The sequence below is a fragment of the Lepidochelys kempii genome, chromosome 7 (genome assembly GCF_965140285.1).
Source record: "Lepidochelys kempii isolate rLepKem1 chromosome 7, rLepKem1.hap1, whole genome shotgun sequence".
NCBI lineage: Eukaryota > Metazoa > Chordata > Testudines > Cheloniidae > Lepidochelys > Lepidochelys kempii.
In genome coordinates, this window is record NC_136386.1 from 41,954,280 (window position 1) to 41,973,021 (window position 18,742).

The window sequence follows — 18,742 nt, forward strand, 5'->3', positions numbered from 1 at the left end:
TTCCATTGAAGTAAGTGGATGCATTCTGCTGTCTTCAATGAGTGTAGAATTTAGCCCTAAATAAGAGTAAAGTATTTGGCAAGCTGTTGATGAACACTAAACTTAAAATACCTGGGATCTTGAATACTAAAGACCGTCCTCCAGCTAACACATTGCCCAAACCTGAAAATGCAACTCAACAGTTGAGCAGGAAGGGGGAAAAATTACTATATAAACTAACCACTGGAGGCTTTATAGTTGGCAAAATTTAGCTGTGGAAAGTGCTATGGGGGCTAGTGACAAAAAGCAGTGAAATAGTTAGGTTTCTATGTCCTCTACAAACAGATTCTCCCAATGAACCTTAGGGCATTGGTCACGTGCAACTTAATGGTTTATACTGCCTCATGTAGCAAAAACTAAGTTTAGTAATGGGCAGTACAACAGGTCACTTAAAATTGCATAATTTTACTTTGAAAGTTGCTGTGGTAAATTGCAGCAGAGAACGTCAGCAAAATGGGTAACTCTTAATTTAAAGGGTTGTTGAAAACCTGGTCCAGTAGTAGTATGTAATTACTATTGAACAGGATTATCCCTTTATTAAGGAGCTGCATGTGAATATGCAATAACAAATTCAGTACTTACCACAAGAAGAATCTATCAGTAGGTCTCTTTCCACGGGCAGTTTCCAATCCTTTAGGTCACAGTAGCCCTTAGTCATCTTACTAAACCTTTATGCCTTAGTTTTCCCCATATGTTATGGGGGGCTAATGTTGAGCACTTCAACACTGCCCTTTCACCTGGGGAAACTTAAGCACTTTACAAAGGTGAATCAGCATTAGCCAGATTCATATGGGTTTCCAAAAAAAAATTTGAAGTACCCTGCAAAAAGGCTCTGTGGACTATTGGCTAAGACATGGCTCTGTTGCCTTGAAGCTCAGGATTTTGCTTGTGATACCACAAGCTATGCCCTGATTCTGTAAACACTTGCCAGCATGAGTTAGGCCCGTTTACTGGAGTTTAGAAAAGGGGAGGAGAAAGAAAGGGTGGGAAAAGATTAGGAAAAGATGCCCCAGGATCCAATAAGTGCTAAAAGAAGCTTAGTACAACTTTTTAACTTTAACATTAAAATACAGAGACTGTTCTTTAAAATTCAGGGGATGGGCTTTAGTAGGGTAGAGTAACACAGATGAACACTTTTCCAAGTTCTTCTTATATGCACTCCATCTGTAGAAGTGATAGCAACATGAAACTGCAGAGCTGGTGATCAATTTCATTAACCAGTGTCCACTTTAGCTGCTTTATGCTCACTTATCTATGGCCCTGGGATTTATTCTACTGTTCTTAAACTCTGAATAGCTTCAAACAACTACCACTCTTAAACAAAACAAACACCCTATATGTTGCCACTTCTTAAATGGAGAATTTCTCCCAAGCCACACCTTCTAAAGAGCCAAGAAAGGCAAGATACATTTAAGGACAAATGACAGCAATTCTACAAACAAGTGTCACTGCTTCCGTCTTGTGTAGTGTTTTTGCAGAGCTAGAAATGGGAGGTGAGATTACCACTCTGATACACTTACATTACACTTCTTTCTCTGGAAGGTGTGCAGATGATGATGTACTTCAGTCATGACTGCATAAGTATAGAGTGGCTTCCTGAAGCCACTTTTAGACATTCTCTTCCGACCCTGGTGCATATGGACTCTGTGGTAGGTATCTTGTATGGCATATTGAGGAATAGCTAAATTAATCCTTAAAGCATTTGTAAAATTCTTTATTGAACGATAGTTCAGGGTGACCTAGTATTCCAAAATGTTAAATGACAGTTTTAGGAAGACTTGTATCTCTTAAAGCTTTGCCAGTTGGGTTTTATAGTATATCCCAGTATCAAGCTGGCAAGACATATCACACCACACTTCCTCTTTGGTGTGTATCTCACACAGTGTCTTCCCTTTAGGTCTATTAGAACCTTATGTGATAGCTCCTTGTTTAACTCCACAGAAGCACACTTTGCTTGGCCTACCTTCTGTTGACATAAATGCTTATCTAGATACTTCTAACATGCCTGTCACCATACTATCTCCTAACTTAGTAGATGCTGCTGCCTGAGATGCTCTTAACCAAGCATGCCTCCCTATTGGTACAATTGGAGCTTCAGACTAAAGTGCATGTGTATTAAATAAGAGAGATGATTAGTACACTTTTTTAGGCGGTGCATTTACAAAATATTCCTTTCATATCCCATGTTGCCTTCATGGCTGTTGGCAGTTGATTCTCAATCATCTTTTAGGTGGGATCTTACTATTCTGGAAGGAATTGCTTTGGTGAAGTTAATTTACATGACTTGCTTTCTCCATAATGAGAGAATCAGGTTGATCTCTTCCTTCTCTCCCACCCCAACCAAATAATCTCATTGCTCTTTATTGGAATGAACAGTTCATTTTTTTCATTGTAGTGGTAAGCTATCACTGTTTTTTCCTTCACATTTTGGTATTCAAACACTAACTCTGGGTTCCTGCCCAGGGCCCTGTGGATCACAGCTGTCTATAGTATTTTGTGGAACACATGTGTAACAGCTACAACTCCCTGGGCTACTTCCCCATGGCCTCCTCCCAACACCTTCTATATCCTTATCACAGGACCTTCCTCCTGATGCCATAGTGTTTGTACTCCTCAGTCTTCCAGCAGCATACCCTCTCACTCTCAGCTCCTTGCGAGCTTCTCACTAACTGGAGTGAGGGCTTTTTTAAACCAGGTGTCCTGATTAGCCTTAATTAATTCTAGCAGCTTCCCAATTGGCTACAGGTGTCCTAATTAGTCTGCCTGCCTTAATTCGAGAAAGTTCCTGAGTGTTCTGGAATAGTCCCTGTTATTTTACCCAGGGAAAAGGAACCTGCTTAACCTGGAACTAATGTATCTACCGTTGACCACTCTTTTGTAGCCATCTGGCCTGACCCTGTCACATATCCCACCCCCTCTGCTCAACACCACAGGGCTGGGCAACTTGGGATGTCAGGCAGTGTACTCATGATAAGCAGTCTGTGTTGCCATGGTGGCTTCCGGCCCAGTGTTGTATGGTGAATTGAAAAGGTTGTAAAGACAGGAACCATCTGGTCACCCTTGCATTCTTCTCTTTATTTCGCTGCATCCACTGGAGGGGTGCATGATCAGTCACAAGGGTAAACAGTCATCCCAGTAGGTAATAACAAAGTTTTTCAATGGCCCATTTCACAGCAAGGCACTCTCTCAACCACTGCATACTTCTGCTCTCTCAGGAGGAGTTTCCTGCTGAGGTAGAGGATTGGGTGTTCTTCCTGCTGAGGTAGAGGATTGGGTATTCTTCTGGTGAAGCTGGTAGTCCACTACCAGCTTCACCAGAAGCTGATAGTGGACTACAGAGGATAGATCATTTAAAATTGCCCTGTTCTGTTCATTCCTTCCAAAGCATCTGGCGTACACCACTGTCAGAAGATGAGATGCTGGCCTACATGGACCATTGTTTTGATGCAGTATGGCCATTTTTGTGTTCAGTATGGGACATTTCCTCAGATTTGTCACCGAAAAAGAACGGCTCAAGTGTGGGAATCTCCCTCACATCCTCTGCAGGGAAGATTGATGCAAATAATTCATTAAGCTTCTCTTCAATAACATTACCTTCCTTGAGTGCTCCTTTAGCACCTTGATCATCCAGTCACCTGATTAATTGTTTGGCAGGTTTCCTGCTTCTGATATACTTAAAAAAAAAAAAAATTCACTCTTTTGCGAGTTGCTCTTCAAATTCTTTTTTGGCCTGCCTAATTATACTTTTACACCTGATTTGCCAGAGATTATGCTCCTTTCTATTTTCTTCAGTAGGATTTAACTTCCAATTTTTAAAGGATGCCTTTTTGCCTCTAATTGCTTCTTTTGACTTTGTTTAGCTGTAGTGGCTATTTTTTGGTCCACTTACTATCGTTTTTTTAATATGGGGTATACATCTAATTTGAGCCTCTGTTATGGTGTTTTTTAAAAGCTTCCATGAAGTTTGTAGGCATTTCCCTTTTGTCACTGTACCTTTTTAATTTCCATTTAAGTAGCTTCTTCATTTTTGTGTACTTCCTTTTTCTGAAATTAATTACTACTGTGGTGGGCTTCTTTGGTATTTCTCCCTGCCCCCAGGGATGTTAAATTTAATTTTATTATGGTCACTATTACTGAGATGTTCAGCTATATTCACCGTTTGGAGCACACCTTATGCTCCACTTAAGACTAAATCAAGAATTGCCTCTCCCCGGTTCCAGGACTAACTGCTCCAAGAAGCAGTCATTTATGGTGTCTATAAACACTATTTCTGCAGCCCATCCTGAGGTGATAGTTGAAATCTCCCTTAGTTTTGAGTTTTCTATTTTTATAGCCCCTTCAATTTCCTGAAGCGTTTCACAATCACCATCCTTGTCAGCTGGTTGGTAGTATATTCCTACTACTATATTATTATTATTATTCACACTTGGAATTTCTATCTATAGAGATTCTGTGGTACAGTGATTTTTACGATTTTAAGATTTTGACTATATTTGACTCTATGCTTGCTTTCATATATAGTGCCACTCTCCCACCACCGTGACCTACTCTGTCATTCCTGTATATTTTGTACCTTGTATTATGTGTCCCATTGATTATCATTCCACCAAGTTTCTGTGATGCCTATTATGGCAATAGCCACATTTAATACCAGGCACTCAAGTTTACCCATCTTAGTATTTAGACTTCTAGCCTTTGTACACAAACACTTATAAAATTTGTCACTTTTTAAATGTCTGCCATTATATGATGTAATTGAATGCGAGTCTTCAGATGACTTTTTCTCTTCAGTTCTTACCTTTACTTTATCAGCTTCTGTCCTCTCCTCTTTACTTGGTCCTGGTCTATGCTACAAACTTATGATGGTATATCTACAGTCTTCAGGAGTATGGAAAATCAACTTCTCCCATCAACATAGCTACTGCGTCTCAAGGCTGCAAGCTCTCCAGCAGCGTAGGTAGTATCTTCACCAATCACTACAGCAAAGCAGCTGAAATGCTCTAAGTATAGACAAGCCCTAGGATAAAGGAAAGGAGTACTTGTGGCACCTTAGAGACTAACCAATTTATTTGAGCATGAGCTTTCGTGAGCTACAGCTCACTTCATCAGATGTTTACCGTGGAAACTGCAGCAGACTTTATATACACACAGAAATCATGAAACAATACCTCCTCCCACCCCACTGTCCTGCTGGTAATAGCTTATCTAAAGTGATCAACAGGTGGGCCATTTCCAGCACAAATCCAGGTTTTCTCACCCTCCACCCCCCCACACAAATTCACTCTCCTGCTGGTGCTAGCCCATCCAAAGTGACAACTCTTTACATAATCAAGTCGGGCTATTTCCTGCATAGATCAAGGTTTTCTCACATCCCCCCCACCCCCATACACACACAAACTCACTCTCCTGCTGGTAATAGCTCATCTAAACTGACCATTCTCCAGGTTTAAATCCAAGTTAAACCAGAACATCTGGGGGGGGGGGGTAGGAAAAAACAAGAGGACACAGGCTACCTTGCATAATGACTTAGCCACTCCCAGTCTCTATTTAAGCCTAAATTAATAGTATCCAATTTGCAAATGAATTCCAATTCAGCAGTTTCTCGCTGGAGTCTGGATTTGAAGTTTTTTTGTTTTAAGATAGCGACCTTCATGTCTGTGATTGCGTGACCAGAGAGATTGAAGTGTTCTCCGACTGGTTTATGAATGTTATAATTCTTGACATCTGATTTGTGTCCATTTATTCTTTTACGTAGAGACTGTCCAGTTTGACCAATGTACATGGCAGAGGGGCATTGCTGGCACATGATGGCATAGATCACATTGGTGGATGTGCAGGTGAACGAGCCTCTGATAGTGTGGCTGATGTTATTAGGCCCTGTGATGGTGTCCCCTGAATAGATATGTGGGCACAATTGGCAACGGGCTTTGTTGCAAGGATAAGTTCCTGGGTTAGTGGTTCTGTTGTGTGGTATGTGGTTGTTGGTGAGTATTTGCTTCAGGTTGCGGGGCTGTCTGTAGGCAAGGACTGGCCTGTCTCCCAAGACTTGTGAGAGTGTTGGGTCATCCTTTAGGATAGGTTGTAGATCCTTAATAATGCGTTGGAGGGGTTTTAGTTGGGGGCTGAAGGTGACGGCTAGTGGCGTTCTGTTATTTTCTTTGTTAGGCCTGTCCTGTAGTAGGTAACTTCTGGGAACTCTTCTGGCTCTATCAATCTGTTTCTTTACTTCTGCAGGTGGGTATTGTAGTTGTAAGAAAGCTTGACAGAGATCTTGTAGGTGTTTGTCTCTGTCTGAGGGGTTGGAGCAAATGCGGTTGTATCGCAGAGCTTGGCTGTAGACGATGGATCGTGTGGTGTGGTCAGGGTGAAAGCTGGAGGCATGCAGGTAGGAATAGCGGTCAGTAGGTTTACGGTATAGGGTGGTGTTTATGTGGCCATTGTTTATTAGCACTGTAGTGTCCAGGAAGTGGATCTCTTGTGTGGACTGGACCAGGCTGAGGTTGGTGGTGGGACCAGCACTCCCAGCTACCTTCGAGACACCACTGACTTCCTGAGGAAACTTCAATCCATCGGTGATCTTCCTGATAACACCATCCTGGCTACTATGGATGTAGAAGCCCTCTACACCAACATTCCACACAAAGATGGACTACAAGCCGTCAAGAACACTATCCCCGATAATGTCACGGCTAACCTGGTGGCTGAACTTTGTGACTTTGTCCTTACCCATAACTATTTCACATTTGGGGACAATGTATACCTTCAGATCAGCGGCACTGCTATGGGTACCCGCATGGCCCCACAGTATGCCAACATTTTTATGGCTGATTTAGAACAACGCTTCCTCAGCTCTCGTCCCCTAAAGCCCCTACTCTACTTGCGCTATATTGATGACATCTTCATCATCTGGACCCATGGAAAAGAAGCCCTTGAGGAATTCCACCATGATTTCAACAATTTCCATCCCACCACCAACCTCAGCCTGGTCCAGTCCACACAAGAGATCCACTTCCTGGACACTACAGTGCTAATAAACAATGGCCACATAAACACCACCCTATACCGTAAACCTACTGACCGCTATTCCTACCTGCATGCCTCCAGCTTTCACCCTGACCACACCACACGATCCATCGTCTACAGCCAAGCTCTGCGATACAACCGCATTTGCTCCAACCCCTCAGACAGAGACAAACACCTACAAGATCTCTGTCAAGCTTTCTTACAACTACAATACCCACCTGCAGAAGTAAAGAAACAGATTGATAGAGCCAGAAGAGTTCCCAGAAGTTACCTACTACAGGACAGGCCTAACAAAGAAAATAACAGAACGCCACTAGCCGTCACCTTCAGCCCCCAACTAAAACCCCTCCAACGCATTATTAAGGATCTACAACCTATCCTAAAGGATGACCCAACACTCTCACAAGTCTTGGGAGACAGGCCAGTCCTTGCCTACAGACAGCCCCGCAACCTGAAGCAAATACTCACCAACAACCACATACCACACAACAGAACCACTAACCCAGGAACTTATCCTTGCAACAAAGCCCGTTGCCAATTGTGCCCACATATCTATTCAGGGGACACCATCACAGGGCCTAATAACATCAGCCACACTATCAGAGGCTCGTTCACCTGCACATCCACCAATGTGATCTATGCCATCATGTGCCAGCAATGCCCCTCTGCCATGTACATTGGTCAAACTGGACAGTCTCTACGTAAAAGAATAAATGGACACAAATCAGATGTCAAGAATTATAACATTCATAAACCAGTCGGAGAACACTTCAATCTCTCTGGTCACGCAATCACAGACATGAAGGTCGCTATCTTAAAACAAAAAAACTTCAAATCCAGACTCCAGCGAGAAACTGCTGAATTGGAATTCATTTGCAAATTGGATACTATTAATTTAGGCTTAAATAGAGACTGGGAGTGGCTAAGTCATTATGCAAGGTAGCCTGTGTCCTCTTGTTTTTTCCTACCCCCCCCCCCAGATGTTCTGGTTTAACTTGGATTTAAACCTGGAGAATGGTCAGTTTAGATGAGCTATTACCAGCAGGAGAGTGAGTTTGTGTGTGTATGGGGGTGGGGGGGATGTGAGAAAACCTTGATCTATGCAGGAAATAGCCCGACTTGATTATGTAAAGAGTTGTCACTTTGGATGGGCTAGCACCAGCAGGAGAGTGAATTTGTGTGGGGGGGTGGAGGGTGAGAAAACCTGGATTTGTGCTGGAAATGGCCCACCTGTTGATCACTTTAGATAAGCTATTACCAGCAGGACAGTGGGGTGGGAGGAGGTATTGTTTCATGATTTCTGTGTGTATATAAAGTCTGCTGCAGTTTCCACGGTAAACATCTGATGAAGTGAGCTGTAGCTCACGAAAGCTCATGCTCAAATAAATTGGTTAGTCTCTAAGGTGCCACAAGTACTCCTTTTCTTTTTGCGAATACAGACTAACACGGCTGTTCCTCTGAAACCTAGGATAAAGGGAATCCCTGTTAATAGATCCTCTCCTAAGGGATGTCTGTCTGAACTGTGTCCTCTTCTGCACCTGTTGGCTTTCCCCCAGCTGTTAGTTTAAAAACTCCCCTACAACTTTTTAAATTTTACATTCCAGCAATCCAGTTCCACTTTGGTTTAGGTGGAGCCCATCTTTCCTGTATAGCCTCTTCTTTTCCTAAAAGGTTCCCTACTTCCTAATAATCCTAAACTCCTCCTCCCTACACCATTGCCTGCTCCATGCATTGAGACTCCGAAGCTCTGCCTGTCTAAGTGGCCCTGAATGTGGAATTGGAAGTATTTCAGAGAATGCTACCTGGACTTCAGTCTTTTACTTAACAGCCTAAATTTGGCCTCCAGTGCCTGTCTCCTGCCTTTCTCTATGTCATTGGTACCTATGTGTACCACAACCAGTGACTGTTCCCCAGCACTGCACATAAGCCTGTCTTGAGAGATCTGTAACGTTTGCACCTGATAGGTAATTCACTATGCAGTTCTCCTGGTCATCACAAACTCAGCTTTCTCTATTGCTAATAACTGAATCCCCCATTACTATTTCCTGTCTCTTCCTAATAACTGGGGTTCCCTCCGCTGGAGAGGTATCCTCAGTGCAAGAGGATACTGTGACATCATCTAGAAGAAGATCCCAACTATGGGATCTTTTCCCTCTGCTCCAATTTGTTGTTCTTCCCTGAGACTTTCATTCTCCTCAACAGCACAGAGGCAGCCAAACTGGGGATGGCACCACTCTACTATGTGCTGGAAAGTCTCATTTATATACTTTCAGCTAAGAAAAGAAACATCTAAAGGAAGATGTGATAGAGGTCTATAAAATAATGAATGGTGTGGAGAAAGTGAATAGGGAAATATAATTTACTTCCTTCACATACACAAGAATAAGTAATCACCCATTGAATTTAATAGGCAACGGGTTTAAAACAAACATTAGGAAGGACCTTGTTGCTAGAAGTTGTGAATGTCAAAAGCATAACTGGGTTTAAAAAAAAATTAGATAAGTTCATGGAGGATAGGTCCATCAATGGCACTTAGCCAAGATGGTCAGAGATTCAACCTCATGCCCTGGGTGTCCCCAGACTTCTAGCTGCCAGAACCTGGGAGTGAACTACAAGGGATAGATAGCTCAAAATTGCTCTGTTCTGTTCATTTCCTCTGAAATATCTGACACTGGCCACTATCCGAAAACAAGATACTGGTCTAGATGGACCGCTGGTCTCACCCAATATGGCCATTCTTATGTTCTTCAGTTTATTTAACAAAGAATGGAAATTTGTGAAGACGCAAGTAGGATTAATGGAAACAAATGGTTACAAATAAAACACACTCAATATCGTAAAGGTAACTAGCATGATGCCCTCTTGTTAAATAAGGTACTAGTAGCTTACTCAAAGTCCTTCTCACAGCATTTTTCAACCAGAATGGATGAGACCAATGTTCCCTCTAATTTTTTACATCCAGGTGCAGAATTAATTTTGTTATATGCACCAATATGGGGGTGGGGCTGAGGGGTTTGGAGTGTGGGAGAGGGCTCAGGGCTGGGGTGTGGGGGTGAGGGGTCTGGCTGGGGGTGAGGGGTCTGGGGTGGGGCTGGAGATGAGGGGTACAAGAGGGGGCTCAGGACTGGGGTAGAGGGTTGGTGTGGGGGGGTGAGGGTTTTGCCTGGGGGTAAGGGCTCTGGGGTGGGGCCAGGGATGAGGGGTTTGGGGTGCAGGCTGCCCCAGGGCTCCAGAGAGGAGGACTCCTCCCAGCCCTCTCTCACTGCAGCAGCCTGGGGCTGGGGCCACAGGAAGAGGCGCCTCTCCCCACTGGCAGCAGCTCTGGGGGAGAGGCGCCTCTCCCCGCCAGCAGCCCTGCATGCCCCAACTTGCTCCCATCCCCTACCTCTCTCCTCTCCAAGCCCCTGTGGCTGCATGCCTGTGCAGCCCTTTATAGCCTGCTGCGTGGCAGGGCGGCCACTCAGCCTAGAGAGAACTTAGGCTGGAACCCTCCTTTCATGAGACCAAGCCTGCTGGCAGTTTGTCTTCACAGGATGCAGAGTGTCTTTCTACACCCTTAGCTATTTTAGACCAGTCCTTTGTTCTTCACCTGTACATAGGATTCCCTCTTCTGCTCTTCACCTCTTCCAGTTAATTTCTTTTCCTGAGCTCCCCACAATCTCATTAACATTGTTGCTAATCAAATCAGTGCATAACTCAGTATGCAGATAAACTTCCACTGTAAGACACAATGGCCCTCCTATATGGTGGAACCTGCCTTTAACTATAAAGCTTTAAGAACATACTGTCCTCTCTCTCTCTCTCTCTCTCTCTCTCTCTCTAGAGAGAGAATCTCCATCATTGGAGATTTTTAAGAGAAGGTTAGATAAACACCTGTCAGGAATGGTCTAGATGATTAGCCCTGCCACGAGTGCAGGGGTCTGGACTAGATGGCCTCTCGAGGTCCCTTCCAGTTCTATGATTCTATCTCTTTATGTAGTATCTGCACATACACTTTGCAGAGATGATAATGACCAGTGTGACACAGGCTTTCAGTAGAGACCTTACATGACACTTTTTGGTAAACTAATATGTAAATACCATACCCAGGGGATCCCTGTAACCCTTATGGACCCCTGTGCCCTCTGCCAGTTGGCTTCAAAAGGTCCTTGTGTCACAGAACCATGCTTGAAACAGGTAAGGGAGATTTAAACATTCTTTTATCTTCAGTTTGGGTCTGTAGGTTGTTAGTGATGGAGGGTGTGTATTCACAGTACAAATAGCTCAAGTTATAACAAGTGCTATTTCTAACCTGATTCCCATCTACACACACACATGTGTAGATTGAGTTAAGTGGTGCTTTAAACTCCAAATAGCTGGAGGTGGAGGTGGGGGTGGGTCAGGTCGAAGCATGAGTGATGCTAATATTCCAGCCAGTAATGCAGTGGGGATGCAACAGAGACAGGTACAACAACTCCTCAGCAGCCAATCAAGTCACTGTGCTGCTCATCAAATTGCTGCATAACTTTAGTGGTTGTGTTGAAGTATAGCCACTCAAGCATACTAACTCGAGCTATTGCTTGTAGTGTAGACAAGGCCTTTGTTGCAGCTGATTAGCTAGAGAGGGCCTGAAGTGGTTTTCTGCAAAGTGCTTTCCCCTTTCATGAAATAAGCATCCAGATAATATTTCAGAGGATTAGACGAAGAGTAAATTCTGCATTCTCCTCCAAATTCTGGCAGTAATTTTCTATATGACCAGATCCAAATCTCACTGTGTTTTGTTTTCCTCCTCTGTAAAACTGGGATAATATGTTCTTATGTGAAGTAATGTGAAAAGGTTAAATGGTCTACTCCTGCTCCCATTTAAAGATGGCTTTATTTTACTCCTTTTTCATGTGCCAGTGACTTCCATCAGAGGGAGATCAGACCCAGTGTTTGCCAAATGGTCAGTAACTACCTTTTTTAATTTGTGTGAAAGATGCAATAAGTGTGAACTCATGTCTCTCTTTCCAGGCAGTCTCACTTTACACACTAGTGCCAAAGTAAACAGGCGTAGTCTATTTATGAACCACTGTGAATGTAACCAAACATCTGTAATAATTTATTTCAAGTAAGCTCTCTCGTGAAATATCCTTCTTCCAATGTGATCTATTAATGTCATAGCACATGACAGATACAGTGATATTATCACTGTGGTTGGAGATAAGTTAACTGAAGCACAAGAAACTTAAATAGATGCTGTTTTTTGTGGTGATTTTTCTAGTTGGGTTCTTGTAGTGCTTTCATCAGCATGGTATCTGAGCACCTCTCAGTAGGTAGCATTAAAAGAAGTGACTTAATATTTATCACTCTGGTTTGTTCAAATTGGTGAGGCACAGTAGAACTACTGCTTGGAATATTTCCCAACACCCAGATATCAGAATTCCTCCTCCAGCTTTAGAGAAATAGTGGACATATCTTTACACTAGTCTTCTCTACACTAGTACTTTTCAGAAAGTCTCCTTTGAACTACTCCTGGGCTACTAGCAGAGGGAACATGTGCAGAGGTAGGGCCTATGTGCTTTTATCAGTGGTGTATGGAGTGCAGCTGCCAGGGTAATATAAAGCCTGAATGCAACTTGCGCCTCATGTTCCCTCTGCTGCAGCAACAGGGGAAGATTGCCTGAGAGCCACTAGTACACAGTGTACCCCTTTCTCTAGTGGGCCTTGAGCCACCTTTGCAAATCAGCATTAACGTAGTCCTGCAGAATCAGCTTGGATGGGCCCTTAGCTGGGCAGACTGTTTATTAATAAACTTGTCCCCATGCCTTGCATACTTGTGCCTAAGAATAGACAGGATGAGATGTTTCAGGAAGGGGGTGGGGCTGACCATTGCTTAAAAAGAGGCAGTAGTGTGTCTGGGTAGGAGAGAAAACTCAGTCCCTCCCAAACTCTGATCCTTCTGACTACCCCTTGTTGGGGATGCTCACTTTAGAAATGGAAAAGCTAGCCATCTTCCTCTTGGAGATACCGTCCTTCTAGGTTCCTTCTCTGGCCTTCATATATGTGTATGTCTCTGGCTGTAAGAGAACAAAATAGCCCCTAGTTGCAGTGATGAGCCTGGAGACAAGTGGGTCTCACTCATATAAGAATTGTCCCTTTCTGAGCTGCCTGGAGATGATGCAGACTCCCTCTGCTCAATATCATGTTCAGGGATACTGTGCCCCAGGTGACAATGATCTTTGGGATATTTTGGGGGTAGCCCTAGGAGCTGAGGGTGGGTAGTTTGGGCGTGATGGTAAGAGAATGATGCCTGCCTCCAATTCGTATATTTTGATTCACACTTATTCGAGGGTCTCCAGTTGATCCATTGTGTAAAACATTAAGGCTCCCCAAACACCTCTGCCCTAGATAGGTATACTGTACTATATTTAAGAGCTGGGGATGGGAGCTGGCCGTCCTGGCGCCTAGTTCCCTACTGGTGGTCCTTTCTTGCTCCTGCCTATGAAGCGCTTTGGGATCCCTCGGAAAGACGGAGCGCTACGCTGGTTATTATTATATCATCCCTCCGCCTCCTTCTCCACCCCTCCTGCCCAGCCTCTCCAATCACCGCGCCGGCGTTGCGGGAACGGCCGGTGCCCTGTGCAGCGGGAGCGCACACCCGCTTCCAGCGCGGGGGGACCCTCTCCAGGGCTCTGCGCCCTCAGCGGGATGCCGCCGCGCCCGGCTGCGTTACCGACCCGTCTCCTTCACCTCAGCCGGGCGCAGTGAGCGGGACTGGGCGCCCCCGGACCCTGCTCCTTCCAGCCAGCCAGCGCGGTGGGTCTGGGCGCCCCTCGGACGCCGCCGAGCCCGGTGAGCGGGACTGGGCGCCCCCTTTGCTGGCGCAGCTCGCAGAAGGGGACGTGGCTGCCTCCCCGCCCGGGCGCAGATGTCGGTCTTCAGGTGCAGCAGCGGCGGCTGTCAGGGGCGGCCGCAGAGGCGGGATCGGAAAGGTGAGGGCGGTGGCAGCAGCGTCCCAAGGGAAGGGGCCCGGCTGCGCTCACGTACACACACTGCCGGAGGGCAGGACTCGCGGCACCCCGCCCCCGCGGGCGGCTGTGGAGGCGTTTCTCCTCCCCCGGCCCGGCTGCTCGGTTCCTGCCTGGGCGCCCCTGACTCGGCCTCGCCCGGTCCCCCGCTCATGCATCAGGGCCCGGGGGCTCGGGAGCCGGACTGGGGCTGGCGCTTGCCCTGGGTGCTGCTGGCGTGAGGAGCTTCCCCTTTCTCTCCTGCCTGCGCTGTCGCGCTCCCCCTGCGCCCATGGAGCGCGGAGCCGCTTCCCTCCCTCGCCCCTTGCGCGGGGGGAGCCGCCGCCGCCTTCCCATGTTGGAGAGCCCCCCCCTTGCCCTGTGGGGCGGGGAACTGCTCTCTTCCCTGCGGCGCTTAGGGCTCCTGCAGTTGCCAGAGCTCGCGGGGGAGCTCTCCGAGGCGTGGGACGCTCCCCTTCCCTTCTCTGGCTCCTTTCCCTCCCGGTGCCTTGGCTTGAGCGGCTTCTCCCCGCCGCTGAGGCTGCTGTTTGTTTACCAGGCGCCTCACTGGGGGGAGGGGCAAGTCCAGAGCTGCTGCTTTGGTTCCCGTCTGCCGTGTGCGGCTGTCACGGAGGCTTGGCTGAGATGGGTCACCGATTCGTGAAGCCAGGCCCTTTCCAGCCTCGAGCCCCAGGTGCTATAGGAGGAAGTGGTGCTAGTGATTCAGTAGGGATCCTTCTTCCTCCTGAGTCAGGGCTGAGCTAGTTCCCTGCTCAGCTTGGGGTTCTGGGAGGACATAAGTCAGTGCCCCTGGGGTACAAGCTGGCAATCTGCCTTTGTCCTCTCAGGCTTTGGTTCCTTTCCCCTGTGATCCCTTGGAGTAGTGGCGCTCAAACTTTTTTTACTGGAGACCCCTTTCACATAGCAAGCCTCTGAGTGCAAACCTCCTTATAAATTAAAAACACTTTTTATGTATTTAACACCATTATAAATGCTGGAGGCAAAGAGGGGTTTGGGGTGGAGGTTGACAGCTCGTGACCCCTCCCCCCATGTAATAACCTCACAACCCCCTGAGGGGTCCTGACCCCAGTTTGAGAACCCCTGCCTTGGAGGGAGAGGGAGGGTTGCCTCATCTCTAGCATCCCTTGGGAGTGTACAGCAATTGAATTTACCCATGAAGTGAAGTCCACTCCTCATGGCATAGCACCTAGAGACCACAGGATATGAATGACAGGTTTCAGAGTAACAGCCGTGTTAGTCTGTATTCGCAAAAAGAAAAGGTGCCACAAGTACTCCTTTTCTTTTTGAGGATATGGATGAAGTGGCATCGTGGTGCAGAGTAGCACCTGAAATGCTATTGGAGATGACCCAGACCCATTTCCGTTCCCCTGCCCGTCCCTGTTTTTGGGGGGCTGGGAGAACTCCTTGATAAAAAGGGGGGAAAGAAAAGCACAGACTCTCTTGGAATATAAGCAAGCTAAATACACAGCCAAACTACGGAATGTCAAACTTATAGTCATTGGTATCTTTTTAAAATCAGCAATTAATTCTCCAGTATGTGGTGTTTCTGTTGTAATGTCTAAGGAACCTGTCAAGATGGGGGTGTTGCTGAGCTTGGTACTGTACAAACATGTAAATAGGCTATCAATTTTTAAAGTATTTTCAGGTTCTTTGCTCTCCATGCAGTCATCCAAGGGCTGGTGTTAGGCTTGATGTTTGAAGGGAAATTATGACCCAGATACCACAGCAGGTAGTCAGATGGGAGATGGAAACTGTGGCTTACACTGGGAGAACTGGAGCAAGTCGGGGTACCAGCAGCCTGAGGAGAGATTGTGAAGTGGGGGAAAAAAGCATGATGTACATAAATGTATTAGAATACCAGAGTCTGTGACTTGTTCCAAACTAGTTCTTAAAATTGTTTCCCTACTGGGGCATTTTGCTGCTGGAGGTGAGATCTTTGGAATGAAATGTTTACTTGTGGTCACTATAAACATTTTGCCAAGGGCAGGTTGTTAACTGCAGTGTTCTGGTAAATTCTTAGGAAGGCAACTGTTATCTTTTGTATTTTCCTACTCTTACAAAAAGAAGCTGTTCTTAATTTTCTGTCTTAAACAGTTATGTAGTGCTACTAGGTGGTGGTCTTCCCCAGAAAGGGCTGAAGTTCACTAATGCATTAAGTGCTCAGTGTATTGATAAAGTATTATGAGTAACAATTCACAATGAAAGGTGCCCCAGAAATGTAATTTTTCTAAAAGATACTGAACTTTTTGAATGCTGGTTCAGTGAATCAGCCCAATTGATTAAGCCTTTTTAAGTAAAAGTGTGTCATAGATACCCCAAAAAATCATCTCTCCCTTTGATGGAAGGGTGAGAATAGATTTGAATAGTATAGACAGTCCACCTGTATCATTCTCAACCTGTTAAGGCCTAACTGGACATCAACCCCAAATGAGGGACCCAAGGAGATTGTATATCCTAATGATAAGGGTGGTGTAAAGATCTAGGTAGATATTATAACAATGCAGGAAATATAGTCATGAAAGACTCATGCTTTTTTAATATAAACATTTTCTGTGACCCTTGTTTTTAGCTCTTTGCATGTGTATTGCATGTGAACAATTTGCATTAAATACTAGATAACAGCAAGTTAGTGTGGGACAAAATTAGGGTAATTTGAGAGGTATCCATCCCATGGTATTGTCCCTTGTTTTTACAGTGCTATGATTATGTAAAATGAAATTTAATAATAATGATTATCGAGCTTCAAATCACACTTCAATATACTATTGAGAAGTTCCAATTTTTTTCCAGTAAAAATTTGCAAATGTGGTCTTACTCGGTTGTTAGATGCTAACTTGATTATAGCTGCAATTAAAATGACTGATTTAATGTAAATGAAAAATAATAAAAGCTTGAACAAAGTTATTACGGCATTTATTTATTCACACAATTTGTTTAAGGCTTCAATCCTGTAAAGAGGCATATGCTCAAATAGGACTAATCATGGAGTGATAGTTAGTCATGTGTATAACTGTTTGAAGACTCAGGTCCTATATTTATTCATAATAAATCTAAGACCACTTCAGAATTAATATCTTGAAGTAATTCAGTAATTGTCAGCAAAGCAATAAAAGTGTGTATCTAAGCACTTACTAATATTTCAGTGAAGGCTTGCTTTTGACATTTACTGTTTGTTTGGAATTTAAATTTTCCATATGTAATAGTGTGTGTGTGTGTATTTTTTTCTCTTCTGTGGTCAGGATGAACATAAAACATTTTGTCTGCTGACTCTGTTCCCCTTTTTAGAAATCAAGAGGTTGTAAAGTTCGGACTCTTTGTTTGTTTTGTTTTGAGTATTTCAATTTTCTTCTATGAGGGTCCTCATTTTGATACTTGTGGGGGGAAAAAGAGAGATTTCAATTGAGGAATCTAATGTGAGCCTGTGCTTTCAGACCTGGAAATATGAGTGTGATTCTATGATGGGGTTGCTTGTGATGGTAGGGAGCAGCGCTCAGCAGCTCTGGGGCTCACTTCTGGCTTGTCATGTGTTCCTAGAAGCTCATAGTTTAGGGTTTCCACCGACCATCTGCTGGGATCAGGAAGGACTCAATCATTTCCCTGCTATTATGGGAGCCACAGATACTGGTGCATTGTGGTCATTATTGTTTTCTGCCTGTGATGCACAATAGTGTAGTCTCCTGTGCACTGTAATACTTTGGCCTAATTTCAGTTGTTGCGTTTAGGATGCTAGGTGGTGGTGGTGTGTGATGTTCTGGAGGTCGGACTAGATGATCTGGTGGTCCCTTCTGGCCTTAAACTCTATGACTCAGTGCTTCTTAGGAGAATTCACAGGCTGCTTGTGAAAAGATCAAAAATTGTGAAAAGAAAATATGATTAAAGAAATAAAAGGGGCAAATCTCACATTCATTTTTTCTTTTGTTTTCATCACAAAATTTTTCCCATTTCAGATAAATTATTTTAACAAACACTTATAAAAGTGAACAAACATAATAGTTGTCTCAGTATCTCTGGGGGAATTAAAACTCTGAGAGTCTGCTGGTTGGGCTTGTTGTATAACAGGACCCCACTGAAAATAGACTAGCCATTTTCACATTTTGTTTTTAGCCCATTTCTGTGAAGTGCTGGGATATTACTGTGATGAGCACCATATAATAGCCTATAACATAAGGAAATCATAATGTTATTCTTGAAGATTGTGAACTTCTTAAAGTAGGAGTAGACTGTGCATGGGCCTAGTTGCAGATAGTCTTTGGTGACATTTTGCCTGGTTGGTGTGCTATTGTTGTTTCTGGGCACCTACAAGAACCTGGGCCTAAATGTCTCTGTCACATACTAAAATTTGGTTAAATACATATTCAGATGAATATTAATCACTTTTTTGTAATTGAATATGTATGTACCTTAACTGATGTATGTGGCTGTTTTTTTAAAGTGAAGTAACTTGTACAAAATTTAACATGATTTGCTTGTAAATGTGTATCATACTAAAATAAGAAATTAATTTCATTTTTTTGGTGGAAACTGTATTGCAAATTCTATAGTTACAAATTACACATGTCCTGGAACACCAATATTGACAGACTTTGAGTTTTAATTTCGGCTAAGTCCATTAGCCCTGTCTGAGTTAAGAAGTTTCAAAATAACTCCGATAATATCTTCAGTAATTCAAAGGACCAAGCATCTGAATCAGC

The 18,742-nt window shown here is 44.3% G+C and overlaps 1 protein-coding gene across 5 annotated transcripts in view; it reads left to right on the forward strand.

Annotated features, from left to right (window-relative positions):
• Positions 1-13,633: 13,633 nt before the first annotated feature.
• The window catches only part of PFKFB4 (6-phosphofructo-2-kinase/fructose-2,6-biphosphatase 4), a 104,627-nt gene continuing 99,518 nt past the window's right edge, over positions 13,634-18,742 (forward strand). For 2 of the 5 annotated variants that reach the window (XM_078853704.1, XM_073352392.2), the window contains exon 1: positions 14,151-14,268. Coding sequence is in view for 2 of the 5 variants with exons in the window: in XM_073352387.2 (XP_073208488.1) it covers positions 13,952-14,015 (64 nt within the window). In the remaining 3 variants the exon portion in view is untranslated. Of the gene's footprint in view, positions 14,016-14,150; positions 14,269-14,660; positions 14,725-18,742 lie in introns of those variants that run through there. The other 3 variants (XM_073352387.2, XM_078853703.1, XM_073352388.2) reach the window with 3 other exon arrangements.